Source organism: Lepidochelys kempii, chromosome 18, assembly GCF_965140265.1.
Source record: "Lepidochelys kempii isolate rLepKem1 chromosome 18, rLepKem1.hap2, whole genome shotgun sequence".
Classification (NCBI taxonomy): Eukaryota; Metazoa; Chordata; order Testudines; family Cheloniidae; genus Lepidochelys; species Lepidochelys kempii.
This window is the reverse complement of record NC_133273.1, coordinates 7,061,616-7,080,759: the sequence shown is the minus strand read 5'-3', so window position 1 is coordinate 7,080,759 and position 19,144 is coordinate 7,061,616. Positions and strand designations below refer to the sequence as shown.

At 38.3% G+C, this 19,144-nt stretch overlaps 1 protein-coding gene across 6 annotated transcripts in view; it reads right to left on the bottom strand.

Annotated features, from left to right (window-relative positions):
- The window catches only part of SPEN (spen family transcriptional repressor), a 106,005-nt gene that overhangs the window by 57,970 nt on the left and 28,891 nt on the right, over positions 1-19,144 (bottom strand). For all 6 annotated transcript variants that reach the window (XM_073316860.1, XM_073316863.1, XM_073316862.1 and 3 more), the window contains exons 2-3: positions 17,948-18,268; positions 13,483-13,959 (exon numbers count right to left, since the gene is read on the bottom strand). In XM_073316860.1, the coding sequence (XP_073172961.1) occupies positions 13,483-13,959; positions 17,948-18,268 (798 nt within the window). The remainder of the gene's footprint in view (positions 1-13,482; positions 13,960-17,947; positions 18,269-19,144) is intronic.

Sequence of the window (19,144 nt, the reverse complement as noted above, 5' to 3'; positions counted from 1 at the left end):
AAAAATACTTTCACACCCTCTTTTTAAATCATAAAGGTGCAAAAATAGGGTAAAACTCTTCTCTCTCCTCTGCAGGTTCCCAGTATCAATGTTGAAACTTCGTCCAGATTCCGACATACGACAGAGTGGTACGCTTCCCTTCTGGTTGCTAGAAGGGTCTCCAATGGTCTAAGAGCCCTTCTTCAACAGAAGCTTCCATCAATTTCCATGCAGTCAATGTCAGTTCAGCTGAATGTGGATACGCAAGAGTCCCTGTCTGAGAAGGTTCTTGCGAACTGACAGATTAACTTTCTTTCATCTGGATTAGTTTAAAAACAACATTCTACAAGATCAATATGGTGTTACAGAATTACAAATACTGTATTTACCATGGCATCTTCTCTCTGATTTTTGTTTATTACTATTATCTTCAGGAGGAATGGAATAGATGGAAAAGCAGACAGATACTACTCGGGTTATGTCTGGACTGATGCTCATGTTATCAGAGCCGATGAATTCCTTCTCCTGCAGGGGAATACATGTCATTGGGTTTGCTCTGTGTACAAGAGTTTAGTACTCAGTCCCCATACAGCTGTAGTGTAGAACAGAAGCTCAATTTCACTTGCTCATTTCTGGGGCAGAGTAACCAGCCAACTCTGCACTTGTCTCTTGTTTTTATGAGGAAAAACTTTTATGGACTATTCTACTTCCTTGTGAAATGGAAATGATTTTTGTTCCCCACATCACACTCACATGTTGCCATTGTATTTTCTGTCATACCAGTATGTGCCTGATTTGTCTCTTCCTGGCCATTATAAGTGCCAGATGATCTGACCGGAGCTCTAACCAGCTGGTGCTTTTTGATGTCCATGAGGAACTGGTTTTGGCCTTCTTAGGTAGGTGGATTCCCATCTGAACAGATTCAGGTCTGTTGGTTTAGACAACAAATCCTGCATCTTGGCGGGGGATTAGACTAAATTACCCTTGCAGTCCCATCAAATGCTATGATTCTATGTCCACAGTTATCATAATTCTCTCTACTTCCAGGAGAGAGCTTTCAGATAAACTTGTGCGGGAGTAGCCATCATTTGTAGGATGAGATTATGACCTGTATAACCACCACCTTTGTGGCTGATGTTGGAGTATATCTACAGATGAAGAGGCAAGAGACATCTGAAGCAGTTTCATGTGGAACTGGAGCCATGTCAATACAGAAAACAAAACTTCCTGAAGAGAGTCACATTAGATATCTATTGGCGACTACTAAATCATCTGAACAGTTGATATGAGTGGTCTCTCCTTGGAGGTAAAGATTTTCTCCATTACTATGTTAGAAGACTTGAAATAGGACAATATAGTAATAAGTGGATTCTTTGAGGTGATGTTCAGGAATCTGCAAATAGGAAGACAGACAACTGGGCTGGCTGGTATTTGGTTTAGCAATCTTCTCCAGGTGGAATCAGACAAGCATGTAGAAGGGATGTGAATCCTCTTCTCTCTACTAGTTGCCAAAGATAAGAACTTTGTATTGGAAGTGTGGAAAGATTTGAAGAATTTTTTGTGGATTTCCACATTCATTTCTTTCACATCTACTGAGGTTAAGAAATCTGGAGGAAATGGCTACAACAGACTTCAGTTTCCATGTGTAACTTGACCTTGTTGATTGTTTAAAGATTTGACTCCAGTATAATTCTGATCCCTTTTTTGGGGTGCACTACAAAAATATAGCACATAATCAAGATCTGGCAGTGGTATCTTTTTGGAAAAAAGTGTGATGTTGCTTCTTTTGAACATCGCTGCTTTCATTATTTTCTTGATATCTGAGATGTTAAGAATCTGCCCTAGGGGACAAGGCTGTGATTTTCTACTGATGTTTATGTTACAACCTCCACTCAGAATGGTTGCATCAGTGCACAGTTACACAGAATTTTTCTGAGTGGAGGCAGATTTATTTGTGTACCAAAGAAATGACCTCTTCCAAATCTGTTTTCTTTTCCTCTCCCATCGTTGGAGTCTCTCTGCAGAAATTGAGAGTACGGTTAGCTCTGAAATGGCTACCTACTCAAATAGATTGGTCTGACATTCCGTCTGATGTTCTGTAGAGGGATATCTAGTGGCACACTAAAAGCTGTACCACTAAATACTTTGATGCAATCATTAGTACTTTCATCACTTGAGAATTTGCATTCCCGGAGCTAACTCAGATGTGTCTTCTATAGCATGGTGATTTGAAGTAACCCGCAAATCTGATCCAATGAAACATCCAAATTGAAGGATAACGCCTGTAAGATCTTTTGGGAGATGGTTTTCAGCTTTTTTCCATTGCAGGTTGATTGCCATCAGTTCATGTCCAGGCCAGAACAGCTTGAGCATAGCATGTTGTTTTTAAGATGAGTGCTACAGCCTCATAGCCCTGGCTCACAGAGAACTCTACCTTCCTGTACCTTAGTTCTTTAAGGAGGAAGTTCTCCTATGGAAGGTATTACAGTGCCTAACTAGGAATGTCCACTACTACATCTATATCTTCAGGGAAATCAAAAAATTGTTTTATTTTTGGGGACAACACAGACTCTAAATTTGCAATTTTAATCCAAGATTTACAGGGATGTTCCATCTCTGTTTTAGTTGCATCGTTTAAGGCAAGATGGACACGGAATGAGAATTTTCCCTTTAATTGTAATGGCTCGTATTTTCCAGGAAGTTTTTAAGTAGGCCTTTCTTCTTTTCTTTTTAATTCTTCCATGTGAATATCAAACGTGAACTACTATGCTGCCAACTCTTTCAAAAACTTCACAGCCTACCCTGTACTTCTTCCTTCTCCAGATGGGAATATCCCTCCTGAAAGAGAAGGAAAGATGTTCTTTTACTCATTTTTTCTACCTAGATATGGATTTCTTCTCTTTTGTTCTTTAGAAAACGAATCAGAAGAACCAGATCTCTTCCTGCCTTTGAGTACCGGTCCCAGAGAGTGATGATGTTCACTTCTAGAGCATAGCAGAAGCTCTTCATCACGCAAATAAGACCTCAGTTAATTATCTCCCTTTTCTTGGCCTTGTCTAGATCCTTTGTGCAAGACTTCTTGGACCAAAACTTGAAGCCAGAAGACTGCAGTAAAAATAATAATAAAATCCACCCACGTGCTCAACATATCATTTGTAGAAAATACAATTCCAGTAGCTTCATGATTCACAGAAGGAAATTTCCATTCCATGGCTTGAACAGAAAGATTACATGGGACCTGTAACTCACTAGATGTGCAGCCCCAATGAAGGCAGTTGTGGAAGTTGTAACACAGAGTTCAATTGCTTTTGCCATTGTAGCAGAATTACTGGAAAGGTGGCAGCTATAAAGGATAAAACTACAGAAAGAGGAATTGCTTACCCCCGTAAGACAGCCAGAATTTGCAGACTGCTGAACTCCATGTCAGATACCAATTCCCACTTCTTTAGAACAGCTGCTGCCTGCAGGTGAGCAAGAAGTGGTGTCTTACTGATGAACCTGAGGCACCAACCTCTGTGGTGCTTCCTCTTAAAGGAGGGGAACCAATGAAGATGAAGGAATCTCATGTGAAGGGCCTAGGTGATAAAACAGGGGGCTTAACTATCAGGAACAAAGCACCATATCCCAAAGAAGTCTGAACTCCTGACAGTCCTCAGACCCAAATAAATAGGTCTATCCCCAACACAAGGATGCCCTCAGAGGGTACAGAATAGCCCAAAGCCCATTCAAATATCTACATAATTTTAATAAGATACACACATATAAACTTAGGACTCCCTAAACGATGCATTCGTTAAACTCCAAACTTTAAATTTAGGTAAGAAAAGGGCTCTGCACAAAGAGAGGTCTGGCTTTGTCTGTATGCAATCCTTTGGAGGCAAAGAATTCTGGGAATGTTTTTTGAAAAGGAGCCTTAAGTCCCAACAGGAGCTGTAAAGTTCTGGTCTCTGTTACCAAGTACAGGTGCAGAAGGGAAATCCAGTGTAAAGACTGATGGTCATGAATAAGATAAATTACTACAGTTACAGATTTAGAAAGTGACAGATAAAGGTAACAAAAACAGAGCTAACACTTAGTGTAACATACAAACTATGTTTGGGTAACAACCCAGTTTTTAAACTACAGAAAGTGTCCACCCCCTTCTGAAATTATAACTAATCCAAGCAGAGAATATTAAGAGAATATGCACACTAACGTAAATTTAAATACAAAAAAAGACCATAGTAAGGATGACTTAAACTGACAATATGAATAACAAAGTGATCTAGACTTTTATCAATACAGAAAAGTCCTAACACGTTTTTCAAAAGAGAGAAGCCAGCGCTAGATTACATAAAATCACTTGTACTCCTTTGCAACTGTGTGTTGGCAGCTTTCCACTACTACTGAGTAAGAACTACTGGGGGTTACCATAAAACAATAGGGCAAAGTGCTTTGAAGTTGTCCCTTTTTTGTGGTTTCATATTGTGCTATGTTTATAACTTGCATGTCTATAAATTTGGGAAGTTCTTCTCTTGTCGAGAGTCTGCTTTTGGTCAGACGTGAAAGAGATACTTTGTTTATTTAACACAGCGAATGCTAGATAACCAAGAGATACTTCAACCAAAAATGAAATAATCCATTATAGTTAAAAAGTCTGATACAAATGTAAAGATTTCAGTATTGTTACCATAGTTAAATTTATTACACAGCTTTACCTTCAAATATTAACATTTCACAGTACAATGATGATACTTTATTTGAATTGTATAGTCATTACAATCCTCATAGGATGCTAAAATACCTAGGCATAACAAGGATATGTTTAATACCAAATTTCATCTTTTGTTCTGAGTTTCCTTGCTTTTGAGTTATATCAGACCCTCAAATCTTTTAAATAGGGTGTTGTATAAAACTGAAAGGTATTCAGTTTATTTTTAAAAAAGTAATTTTGAAATGAATTGCTTCTAAGCCAAAAATGTATATAGGAAATTTTTAGTCCAAAGCACAATTTAACAGCAACATTTAAACCCTAACAAAAATAAGGGAATTGATTAAAAAAAATTACTCAGACCCAACTACAAAGGCAGGTTTCAGAGGAACAGCCGTGTTAGTCTGTATTCGCAAAAAGAAAAGGAGTACTTGCGGCACCTTAGAGACTAACCAATTTATCTGAGCATAAGCTTTCGTGAGCTCACGAAAGCTTATGCTCAAATAAATTGGTTAGTCTCTAAGGTGCCGCAAGTACTCCTTTTCTTCTAACTATAAAGGCCCTACTGGGGCAGCTATAATTAATTTCTGATGTTCTAATTACACATTCAACACACTGCAATGCGCATGCAACATATGGCAGAAGGAAAATTTCAGTGTGAAGGGGGTTTACAAGTTTAACTTTTTCATTCAAAAAGAAGGTAAGGTGGGAGGCTTCTGAAGTAACTTCTGCTTATTTTTGTATCCCACGCTCATCACTGCTGTTAACTAAAATGCCACCTTCCCAGTAACATATCCGGGTTAATTGGCTACCATTTCACTTAGCATTTGTAAGCACATCCCTTCCCCCACAATGCAAACCACAAGACTCCTGCTTGTCACATGGCTGGAACCCTGCTGGCTCTCTCCCTGCCCTTCCCCCTCCTGCTCTGTAGAAGTTAGGCAGAAGGAGGAAGCACAGCTCACATACAGCCTCTGGGAGGTGGCATTCAGCCAAATCAAACTGGATGATTCCAGTTCAGACTGGTTCTGGAGACACAAACAAGCAGTTCCTTGCTTCCCCAATCCCCACTATTCAAATGCAGCAAACTCTCTCAGCATACAATCCTCTCTGTTTATATACTCTGAAAACTGCTGTCTGACTTGTTCTCATTTTATTCCCAGAAAAATCATAGCTCTCTAAAGTACATATTAAGAGACTGGGAAATTCCCAACACAGGTATACCTTCCTCTACCCACATGCACTGAAGTAACCAGTTCAAGAAATTGTAGCAAAGCTTCACATGAACTCTATCAGAAAAGAGGCTGAACAGTCATTCAGTCCCCGTTTTGATTGCAAATATACCTTTGGGAGGTTTAAACCCAGAGAAACACTTAAAAATGGGGTATTTTTAATCACAAATGAAGATGTGTCACAAATATGGGTAATGATGTTGAATATATCACTTAACAGAGCTAAATAAAGGCTGCACTATATAAGAATAAATGCCAGCAATCCCCAGAATAACAAATCCAAAATGCTGTTTATTCAGCACTTGAACATCAATAATATACTATTTGCAATAAAAGTGATTAATACTGCTGTATTTTTGACCAAAAACGCCCCAAAGTAGCTACACCATTTTGCTGACTAGTTCACAGTAGGGTATAAACACAATAAATGATTATGTCTCTGGAAAGTGTCAGGCAACTAAAAGAAGCAGATTTTCAGAAAAAGGTAAAACCTATTATGCAATATTTATTTTTAATTGATTACTCTAAAGGGATCCAGATGAACTAATACAATGTGCATGTTTTCTCCCGTCTTCTCTGTAAACAGCCAACAGTTTTAGTGTCAAATTTATGTATTTCTGAACGAGAAAGAAATAGTCATCACCCTCATACAATGAGATGGCGAATAGCCTTATCCTGGTTTCTATCCCGGAGAAGAGCCTAAACCTCAACATTTAGTCTATGTCTACACTAGAGAGCTTACAGAGGCACAGCTATACCAATGCAGCTGCGCCACTGTAAGATGTCTCATGTAGCCACTCTATGCCGATGAACCATCCCCAACGAGTGGCGGCACACTACCGCTTTTGCGGATGAAACTTATGTCACTCAGGGGGATGGTTTTTTCACACCCTTGAGCGACATAAGTTTTGCTGACATAAGTGATAGTGCAGACATGGCTTTAGAATTAGTTTACCAGCTAGGAGGAAATCATATAATGGTCATGTAATGTATTTTGCATATGTCAACATCAGCATTACTGACCATCTGTGTAAATCATATAGCAAACTATTTTATGTATACACCAACACACAAAAAATACATATATATACATATAGACTTATACAGACTACAGGCAGGAAATTTTCAGATGTCTTTAAAAGAAGGAAGAGATGTCTTACTCTCTCTATTTCTGTCTCTCAAGAGCAAGGCACCTCTTCCTTCTTTAAAGCCATCTGAAAAATTTCTGCTTGTAGTCAATTTGAAGAAATTTGATATACTCCCGAGGGTGACATTTTTTAAGAGGCTGATCTGGTTATATTTAGATTAGACATAGCACAGACACAGAAACATGAACAAAAGCACAGGGAAGAAAAAAATGAGACTGTTGGATGGCTGCTACAAAACTGAAGACACGAGAGTTGGATTTCTTATAGTTAATATTTCTTTCCATAATTCACATTTCCTAAGTCTAAGATAACATCAAAGTGGCATATGGCTTTATCTGAACAAAAAGGTGAAGATCAGAAATTTTCATCTTCCGGATAATTATTGCCTTTGCTATAAATACTTAAAATGAAAGCAATTTAAAAAAAAAATTCTCTGCCCCAGTCTCTCTCCACTACTATAGGAATATACACTAAATTAATGTAAACAGCCATGACCTACTTTTCATGTATTAAAGAAAGAGATACAAAAGTACCATTCAGCTAAACTCTTCATTCCAGTAAAGTTCTTCATTCCATATAACTTATCTGTATGGAATTCTTTTACTCAGTGATCACCATAACCAGCCCAAAAGTATCCAAGTATCTACATTTGCAGTTAGCCTAAATCCCAAATAAATTTTTCAACTGTCCCATGCAGAGACATCTCCTAACCCACTCAAAAATCATAAATCCCATTTTAAATCAACGACTCATCACTAGCTGGAAGACAAACTAAGCAGAAGAGAAGGAGAAGGGGACAATGATAGGGAAAAGTTGGTATTATGTAACGAAACTAAATTTGCTAATTTCTGCATTCACCAAACAAACAAAACAGAATGTATTCTAGACCAGTGGTTCTCAAAGCTGGTCCGCCACTTGTTCGGGGAAAGCCCCGGCGCGCCAGACCGGTTTGTTTAAGTGCCATGTCCGCAGGTTCGGCTGATCGCGGCTCCCACTGGCCGCAGTTCGCCGCTCCCACTGGCCGTGGCGTGGGCCAAGGGACATGCTGGCCGCTGCTTCCCACAGCCCCCATTGGCCTGGAGCGGCAAACCACGGACAGTGGGAGCCACGACTGGCCAAACCTGCGGACATGGCACGTAAACAAACCGGTCTGGCGCGCTGGGGCTTTCCCTGAACAAGCGGTGGACCGGCTTTGAGAACCACTGGTCTAGACTCCATGCTCCCCAACTTTTTGTTGCACTTGTTTTTCCTGTGATTAAAATGCATTAGTTCTTGATTTTGTTTGTATATTTTGTGTTAAAGTATCATAAGCAACATTAATGCTTTTATTTTCTACAGTTTCTGATGCTCTGCAAAGAGGAACTTCAATACTGATCAATTCAAGTAAATTTTTTAACAACAACCTAATTAATCTATAAATTCCCTGTTATTACAACTTTGGGAACACCTTATAAATGGCATAATACTCAAATTCACTTTCAGACACTAAGTAGAATTTCCTGCTGTACATTTCATTCAGTGCTACAAAAACGAATTATACAGATGCTTTCTGAGAATGAATCATAGAATATCAGGGTTGGAAGGGACCTCAGGAGGTCATCTAGTCCAACCCCCTGCTCAAAGCAGGACCAATCCCCAACTAAATCATCCCAGACAGGGCTTTGTCAAGCCTGACCTTAAAAACCTCAAAGGAAGGAGATTCCACCACCTCCCTGGGCAACCCACTCCAGTGCTTCACCACCCTCCTAGTGAAAAAGTTTTTCCTAATATCCAACCTCAACCTCCCGCACTGCAACTTGAGACTATTACTCCTCATTTTGTCATCTGGTACCATTGAGAACAGTCTAGATCCATTCTCTTTGTAACCCCCTTTCAGGTAGTTGAAAGCAGCTATCAAATCCCCCCTCATTCTTCTCTTCTGCAGACTAAATAATCCCAGTTCCCTCAGCCTCTCCTCATAACTCATGTGTTCCAGTCCCCTAATCATTTTTGTTGCCCTCCGCCGGACGTTTTCTAATTTTTCCACATCCTTCTTTGTAGTGTGGGGCCCAAAACCAGACACAGTACTCCAGATGAGGCCTCACCAGTGTCGAATAGAGGGGAACAATCACGTCCCTCGATCTGCTGGCAATGCCCCTACTTATACAGCCCAAAATGCCATTAGCAGTCTTGGCAACAAGGGCACACTGTTGACTCATATCTAGCTTCTCGTCCACTGTAACCCCTAGGTCCTTTTCTGAAGAACTGCTGCCTAGCCGCTCGGTCCCTATTCTGTAGCAGAGGATGGTAGAATCCCATGCAAAGAATCTGCACTTGTGCTTGTTGAACCTCATCAGATTTCTTTTGGCCCAATCCTCTAATTTGTCTAGGTCCCTCTGTATCCTATCCCTATGAACATAACTACTTTGCATATATGCCGAGTCTGGTGCTATAATATTTGGACAGGAGCTTGCAGCTTATGGTGCGAATCACAGCTAATTATGCAACTAGCTAATAAACCAAAAAACAACCACTGTACCTTGAACTTAAACACTGACCAAACATTCTTGCAAAAAAGAAGTGGAAGGAACTCTAGTTACTTTATATGTGTGCACACAATATTCTGAATGATTTCTCTTACGTTTTTAGTCTCTGCCATGAAAGCTCCCTCACTGAACTGAAGTATCATAGGAGATCTAAAACACTTCTACCAGAATTTGGGAAGACATTTAAGCCCTGATTGAAAAGGTATTTCCACATTTTAAACACAAGCAGTGGCACGGACCTCAATGCCACGTGCTTCAATATGTTGCTAAATGAAGATTTTAAAATCAATGACATAACACATGCAACTACAAGAAATGTGCTAACTCATTTGACTTTACAAAATTACTACTTAAAAAAACGGAATCATTCAGAGATTTTCACATAAGTCAGCTTTCCTCTCTGATATTCTGAAAGAGAATAATGTCCTTTTTGGTCTTTTATGTTCTAATTTACTTATTTGCAGTTCTCATCACAAAACCCTAAAGAAAGCATCCAACAGTAACAAAAGACCTCTTAAAACATATACATAAAACTAAGCTTAACTGAAGTGGAATCAACACACTCCAAACCTACGTAAGACAAAATGTTTACATTTTGAAAACATGCAGAGCATCTTTCCTCACAACTTTGTCCAATTAGGGGAAATCTTCTAATCTTAACATTATATTTAGTCTGTATGACCCTTGCTATAGTTTATGTCTTTCAAAGAATGAAACTAAAATACACCATATTTTGACTCAGTTAGTTTTCTGATCATTTTTCCATGGTAGCTTTCGGAAAACTACCTAAACCCCCCCGCCCTTTTTTTTTTTCCCAGTAGCTCCCAAAATTTGACCCTAAATACGTACATTTGGGTCTAGAAGTGACCTACCGCTGTACAAAAATACAGTTAACTTCACAACTGACAATGGAGAAAGTGAGAGACAGACATGAAAAAGAGGCTTGATGTAGAGAATTATCTTGAGCGCTACCGGTGATTTTAACTAGTTATTGCCAATTAACCACAGAATTCATAGTGTTTCTGTAAATTTCCAAATATTTTTAAAAGATCACATCTTTCACTATTAACCAAGCCATAAAAGAATCTCAAGTATTCCAAAAGCACTGAGACACCCTACTATAGTTTCAGAGTTTAATTTCTGAGTCAACCAATCGCATCTATGTTTATTGCAGGAGAAATTCTGTGTCCAGTTACATCTCTACAATCCCATTGAAAACAATGGGAAATGCATCTGGAACTTGGTAAACAATTCTATAGATTATACAAACCATAACAGGATGCATTTCATTCTCCATAGCTCTGCATTGTTAACAGGAATAAAAAAAAGTAACAAGAGGTCTACTGAGTAAGAAGGTGCTTTTTCTTTTTAAAAAGTAAAAAGAAAAAGGAGTACTAGTGGCACCTTAGAGACTAAACCAATTTATTTGAGCATAAGCTTTCATGAGCTACAGCTCACTTCATCCGATGCTCAAATAAATTGGTTAGTCTCTAAGGTGCCACTAGTACTCCTTTTCTTTTTGCAAATACAGACTAACACGGCTGCTACTCTGAAACCCTTTAAAAAGTAGTTATTCTTGAAATGTAATGTTATGATGTAATGTACATGTTTTATAATGCAAATGATATAATGTTTATTATTTTCTATTCCACAGTTTGTAAAGTGTGTAAAAAGCATTGTGTGTTCTTTCAGGATGTAAGGCACTACCCTTAAAACTTACTAGTACTTCATTGAGTCTAAATTCACTGCTCTGGTTAATAAGATCAGAGCATCAACATTTCTTTTCCAGAGACACATCTAATCTTGCAACATTAAGATAAAAGTTACAGGGAAAATGAACTACCAAAACATAACTGATATTGATAGTTTCTTATTAAAAATATCATTTTGTTCCATTGGAGCAATACTTCGTGTTATGAATTTCTGAATTCTTCACCCCAGGTTGGAGATTTTAATGCCTCAACACTTGTATCCAGTAAATATGTAGGTGAGCTGGGCTTCTGCTGTTTCTTTTCTTTTTTTATGATGGATAAAACTCACCCCAAAGTACAGATATTTTTCTTGCTTATATTTTAAGCCTAAGAGAGATCAGGCATGTCACATTTGATCCTCTCTAGTTTTGCTGGAGACCTCTGAGAGGTCTCAGTGATGTTTATTTCAAGTTCTAACATGTCTGAAGGTGTTAAATATTTAACAAAATGTTTCCTTTATTTAAAATGTTAATTTGTCGCTGAAAAATAGGAGATAGGATACTAAATGAGGCTGTTTTATGGTTGGCTTGTCTCTTTCTCTTCTTAATTGCTCTTGTGATGTCACCATTTCACTAATTCTCCACTCATCATAGTCTTCCAGCCTAGATAATATCTGAATTTCTCAATTAAAAAAAAAAAAACACAGCAAAAACTCCTTAAAATAAATTAGAAAAACACAAGGAAAGAAACCCTCTTGGGGCCTTTTCATACATCATGAAGAAGCCAAAAGGAGCAGAAACTCAGTTGTTTTCTTTCCCTTTACAGGTTCCCTTCAAAATCATTCTATCTTCTGGAATGAGTTCAAACCGTTATGTTTGATTAAAGTAATTATTTTGATTAGAGAGTTACCAGTTGTAAGATTCTGTTCACTAAGAGATAATCAGACTATCCAAATTAATATTATGGTCATAACGAATGTCTTAAAAATAAGAGTTTTCAGTATTTTTGAATTTGGAAAATAATTGCCCAGCAAGAGAAATATTTTCAGCTCTAAACCTGCCTTACTTACTCAGCAACTGAGCTCTTTACCGAACAGTTCAGTTACATTTTGCAATACCATCATTGTGGAATCCCTGTCACTGAAGGATTTTAAGAACAGGCTAGACAATCATCACTCAGGGACTGTCTAGGTCAGTGGTCCCCAATGCGGTGCCCGCAGGCGCCTGAGCACCCACTGGGGCCCGCAGGACACCGCACTGCCGAAATGCCACCGAGAAGCGTTGCTGTTTCTCAGCGGCATTTCGGTGGCAGTGCTTCTTGCCGCTGCTGCTTCTCAGTGGCATGGTGTCTGGCGCCGGCCACAGTCATCTGGGAATAGCAATATGCTATTCCCACAGAAAGGCTGAGGACCGCTGGTCTAAGTACATTTGGTCCTGCTTCAGCACAGAAGGATAGACTGACTAGATGACCTCTCAGGGTCCTTTCCAGCCCTACTTTTCTATGATTACTTTTCTGTTAGGCTGTTAAGTCTCTAAATCCATTTACAGTGTTGATCACAATTCAAGAAGGTGAACAAGGAGGAGTTCAACAGGATATTTCAGCTTGTTGAAAGAAATTCAGCTCCTTGATAGGTTTATTATTACTACTCTAATTTTGACCACATACACTTTATACTGCAATACTGAAATAGCAGAAATATTGAAGCAATCATGCAGCTGACTATATGAAGTTCCTAGGAATTGAATATTAAAGATTTTTCGACAAGCACACTCTTTTAGAAGTGTAAGGTTTTCTTGTAAAGAAATTGATAAAACTTCTCAAAGGACTGTAGTGACATCTCATTAATATGACTTAATTATTTTTACACAGTATACTACAGAAAATTCACTAGTGTTTGAAGAATCAGTAACTATTACACTCCATTTTTGTCTAATAATTCAAGTCTGTTTTACAATGCATTGTCCTTATGTTTCATGCCTGTTCACTTCTACATTCATGCACAAAATTCAGAATAATCTGTAGTGGACCTCCCCAGATATTACTGGGGATTAGTGCCACATTTTGATAGCTGAGGTTTCTGTTCCTCATGTTTGCTTACTACGGATGCTGTCCAGAGAAAAGGATTACTGTTCTGTAGCAATTTTCTTCACACCGAGCTGATCACTGTTTGGTTTCATTTAACAATGCACCCATGATAACCAAAAGCTGTTAACCTACCTGTCGCTGCTGGTACTACTGCTGCTGCTGATTGAATCACTACTTGACGATCTACTTCTGGAGCCGCTGCCGCTAGGGGACCTGGTGGGTCTAGATGCTTGACTAGCCAGCCTCTGGGGAGACTGGGTCCTAGACTGGGACGAATGTGGTGACCGACTCCTGCTGTGCTGGTAATTCCGTTCTGGCCTTCTGCCTCGTACCTCCCGCGTAATATCATCCCTGTAGATATCCCTGTGTACCACACTGGGCAATGTAAACTGCTCCCGGGCCCTAGATTCATAACGGGGGTCATGAGCATCAAAACGGTTTGGACTTCGACTCCGGGAAGTATAATAGAGCCCATGTTGTAATGTCCGCTCTCGAGGGTCTCTATAGTAATCCTGATCGTAATGTCTTGTCCGATCAAATCCTCCCGTCCCCCGTTCATGGTGTCCATAGGCACTATGTTCATAAGCACGCTCCCTGTTATCTGAAGCCCTGTATTTATAAGGGGGAAAAATATTTAATCAATCAGAGAAGGGTAAGCAAAACAAAAGGCAAGTCATGCAAACATTTACTTCAGCACTGACTTTATTTTTGCAACTGGTTCTCCACTAAACAGCAATAACCTATTAAGCAAACACTGACACACTTAAACGTTTTACTTGATTCCAAAGTTATATTTATACACAGTAGAGCTGAGCAACCATTTTGCTTTAATCATAAACTGGGCTTTCATGACCAGTGTCCTTCAAAGCACAAATATATCAATTTTTTTTCCACATTTTCATGTGGAATTTGAATTTTTTTTTTAAAGTAAGCCTTTATAACTTAAGTGAAACCATTTTTTTCCGCATCTTTCGTCTAATTTTTAAAAATGTTAATGAACTTTAACATTTATTTTCCATTTTATGATTATGTTTCTGCAGAAATATCATTACAAATTAGGCTACAGCCATGAAAGCCTCAGTGCAAAGCATGACCCGGAAGTAAGAAGCTGCTTTCAAAAGGGGTTATATCTAAGGTCCTACTTCTTTCGTGATATTGTGGACATTGCAGATTCAGCAATATTAGGCTTCCACCGCAATTTTGTTTTAAATTCGCTTGCTCTGCAGTCCCCAATTTTGCATACATTTTAAGGTTTGCACCACACACTTTTCCCACCCCATTAGTACATTAAATGATCTTGGAGCATTTTGGGCAGGGCTTTTAACCAGGGTGGGGTGAGCAGGGCAGCCACCCAGGCACAAAGTGGGGGGAAGAGAATGGGCAGAAAAATTATGGGAAAAAAACAGTAGGGGGTAGAGCAGCACAGAAGTAAGGTGGGCATTACCATGCCCGCTGCAGGGCTCTGCCCCCTACCAGTTTCCTTCCTCATTTTTATGCTCTCTGCCCTTCTCCCCACACCCCCGGCAGCTTGCCCTGCCCTCATTACAGCCCTGTACTTGCAGCAAATTGTCTGGTTATCAAAAAATTCACAAGGATAACATAACAGTTGAGTGTTTATATTGTTCCAGCAAATTTTTTTTTAAACAAATAGGTCTACTGTGGCTTTTCCAAATTATTGCTGTTAATAAAGGCCCATTATTACTTTTCCACAATTGTCCATGTCTTGTCCACAAATCAGCCACAATTATTTGAAGATCATTCCGTGATTCAGATACGGTCTTAGTTAGCTCCCACAGAGAAACCCAGAAAATTAGGTTTTCTTTAAAATGTTTCCATCCTCATTACAAGGAGTTTTGATATTATCAGAATTCTACACCTAGAGTCCTGGGTATGTTGCTCCTCCTAAACAAATATTTTGATTGCTAATATCAGAAAAAATAAATGGCTAAATCTCAAGGATAACTAACTATCAAAGAGGATGGAAGTCCCAAAAAGTATTAAAACCTCACATGAAGAGATATAAACATACCCAAAAAAGCTAATTTAATTAAGATTTTCAATTCGTTATTGCAGTCAAAGGATTTATATATCCTCCCTCTGCCACTGAAACACATTGGTTTAAAGTAGCTAAGGCCCATTCTGTGTTTCAATATTAAAAACATTTTGTACATCATTGGAGGACAGCTGTATGTTCTATGAATGTTAGTGTGCTATCTCAATTAAGGGTAAAACAAAAATTGAAAGATGAAGTTAACAGAATATTTCAGATAGCTTAGTATTCTACTTTAGTCAGGTACCAGGACGGTACGTCTTCAAGACATGTCTACAAAATGACAGATTAAGAATGATAGAGAACACATCAAATGATTGAAAAACATATTTTCACAATTATAAATATGCCAGTGTCTATGTTAACTTCAAACTCTAATTATCCATTTTATGAGGAACATTTTAACCTCTCCCCTCTACCGTCTCAGATTCTTCCTGGAGAACCAATTAATTATCAATTCCCTGGATCTTAATAACCCAACTCACTCCATAGTTCCTCCTCTTCTGCCACATCATAGGATTTGTCTTCTATCAAAAATCATGGAAATATTTCAGTTTTTTCAAACTGGTAGTTGGATTAGAATCTTCCTTGATGAATATCTTCAAAAGTTACCTCAGTAATTTACAAATATGCCCCACGGAAGCCCTGGATCCATAATTCCTACACTATACCTATCCTATATTTCTTACACTCTGCCTCACCTTAAGGTTGCATACCAGTAAGTGCCTGCCTAGACTGCATTTTTTCCTCCCAACTCTCTTTAAAAAAAAAGCTAACGACGCTAACAAAAATTGGAATTTTATTTTACAAACTTCTGTCCTATTTAAAATTCATTACATATTCTTCTACTTACATGTCTGTTGCTTGTAACTATGGATTAGAACACTATTTCCAGGCCTAACAAATAAGAGTTTCTCTTTCTTTCACCCTTTTGAAGGAACAAGATCAACAATTTTATCAATGATTGCATTTAGCATCCTATCAAATGTTAGCCAGTGAAAGATAATTTAATGATGTAACAGAAAAAGCAATACTGCTAGAAGGTTACTGTTATAGCTGACATAAAAGAACAAAGTCCTTATCCATTAAAAGGACACAGAAGACAGACAAGAGCTAGCAGAGCTGAACATCTAATGGCTACAGTGCTTTTCTGATTTATCTATTAGTACAAAGAACTACTGGAGTTAGTGGAAAGAGAGGGTTTGACTTGGGTTAGGAGAGGGGCTAATATACACAGGGCAGGGCATACCAACCTTTTCCAAGTGTGGAAACACGACCTATATTCCCAATTAAATCTAGGGAGAGAACTGTGACCATAACTTCCCCAATTTTGGCCCCTCTTATAGGGGTAATCCACCTTCTTAATGGGTAAGGGTGTCAAATGATATTTTAGATGAACCAACAAGAAAAACATCTGAGTGACAAGATAAAAAAAATCCACAGGAAGCAAGTAGTCCCAAACTGAAACCATAACTCTGAAACCCCCAGACTTCTTTCTTGAGAGTTGACACTTAGAAATGCATCCATTATTTTAATTTCCAGCCCTAAGTCTGAATCAAGCAGCTGGTAGAAGTACACCCAATGTTTGAGGGAATGCATCATGGCTGGCCAGCCGGTATCCTCTATCCATCTTTGTAACCATCCAGCCCAGTCAATTTTGATTGATGTATCCACAAACTGATAATTAGCACCATGTCCTTAAAACTAAAGTACCTTTAACTGTGCAGTAGCAAATGGCTTTTTAAGATACTAGATAGTAATCCACTCCCCTTGGCTGTACACCATCATATACATCTTGGCTGTAAAGCATCCCATAAATTCAAGGCAGTGGTTCTTATTCCAGTACTTTTAGAATGACTATAATTTCCAAATTTTAGAAATGTTCATCTTTTTTTTTTTTTTTGACAATACCATCAGGAAGAATAATCCCAAAAATCTGGAACTGATGTAGATCCAAAATGGAAACATCAAAAGCTGCCTTCAATCTTCTTCATCCAATACATGTTTCCATGCCTAAATGTTGTTTGTAGAATCCAAGATGCTGCATCACTGAAGTCTACTAGAAATTTTTGGTGACAATCCAATTAATATATAAAAACTGTATATAGTAAAAACTGAGGGCTAAGCATCAAGCTTTCAAATCTTATTTTCTAATATTCCGAAGATACTCCATATAGAACTTGTGCTGCAGCAATAGAGTTCCATCTGGTAGCCGGGATACATCCGAATAAGGCCTGAATTTTATCCAAAAAAATGTAATCATTACTTCTAGAAGAATAACTCCAATATCGATGCTGGCCACAGGAAATCTTCAATCTTAAGATCACCTTATTTCAAGAGTAGATATCCAACCAGCTGCAGAAAACATCCTCTATGGATCCACAAGATACCAGCCACTGGGATAGGAATCACTTCCGTTTCCAACCCAAAATAGGAAACATAGATAATTCCCAAACTTTTAAATCCATCTGGGGGCCCTATATATGAGTTTGCGTTTCTCACCATATCAAATACAAAATACCTGCCTAGAGAAACCTTGGAACTTACCCATCAAGTCTCCGCTCATAACGTCCTTCCCGTGCATGAAGTGATGGTGGGGGGCCATAAGTGGGGCCCCCCCCACCTCCTCTGAACCCAGAAACCTCTCTACTACGAGATGCTATGGAAACTGTATCATCCAATCCCCGAGCAGCACTCGGAATGGTTCCTGGTTCATTATAATCCGTCCGTAGGTCTCTATCTCCCATTTTGTTGACAGAATTGTGTGCCTTCTGTGCACTTTTGATGTCCACAAAATCCACAAAGGCCGCCACTCCACCTTCTGACCCCCTTTTGGGGAGAATTTTGACACTTTCAACACGTCCATATCTGCAAAAAAACAAAGCAAAGCAAATATATTAATGCTAATACAAAAGATCACATTAAAAATACTGAAGTGTAAAAAAAATACATATTCAAACAATTGAGTCTTCTAAATAGTAAGTAAACTAATTTCAAAATAAGGATTTGTTTGTTTTTCTAGGTGGCTGTTTAAGAGGAAAATTACCATTTATACTTTCAGTAACTATTTTCAGGCTTCTTTCCTTTTTGATCAGAGAAGCATTTCTGGTTAGGCTACTAAGAGATCCATCTTAATAGAATATATTCCCAAACAACAACATCCTAAGAAATAAAAAGGCATTTATAGTTGCAAACGTACTCCTAATTTTTAATCTGATTTGACAATCTCGACATAATTAACCTTCCAAAACTGCAAAAATAATTACAAATAAAGTTGTAACACTAAGAAAAAACTTGACAGCTATTTTACTACTCTGATCTAAATTTAGATAATTCAGTGTTAAAATAATGTTGTTAATTCTGATACTGATTTCTGATCTCAAACTTATTTACAATAGCTTCTCAGTTTGATTTTAAAGTGTGACCTACAAATTCACCACTGAACTATGCTACTAGAATTCAACTTTAAACTCCCCACTATGAAACAACAACACACCAGTTACATTCATGAAAGCTTTACGTAATATGACATGACCCTGATGTTAAGTAACTGCAACGCAGTATAAGTTGTAACCATGGCTTATTAATAATAGCAAGGATTTAATCAATTATGGATATGAATTCACCTCCTTGCAAAAAAACTACAAGCAACATACTACAATAACTTGTATAAACTGATAAACAAAAAAATTTAAAAGACAGGAAGATGAAGACTATCTAGTGTTAAGTATATTTTTGAAACAG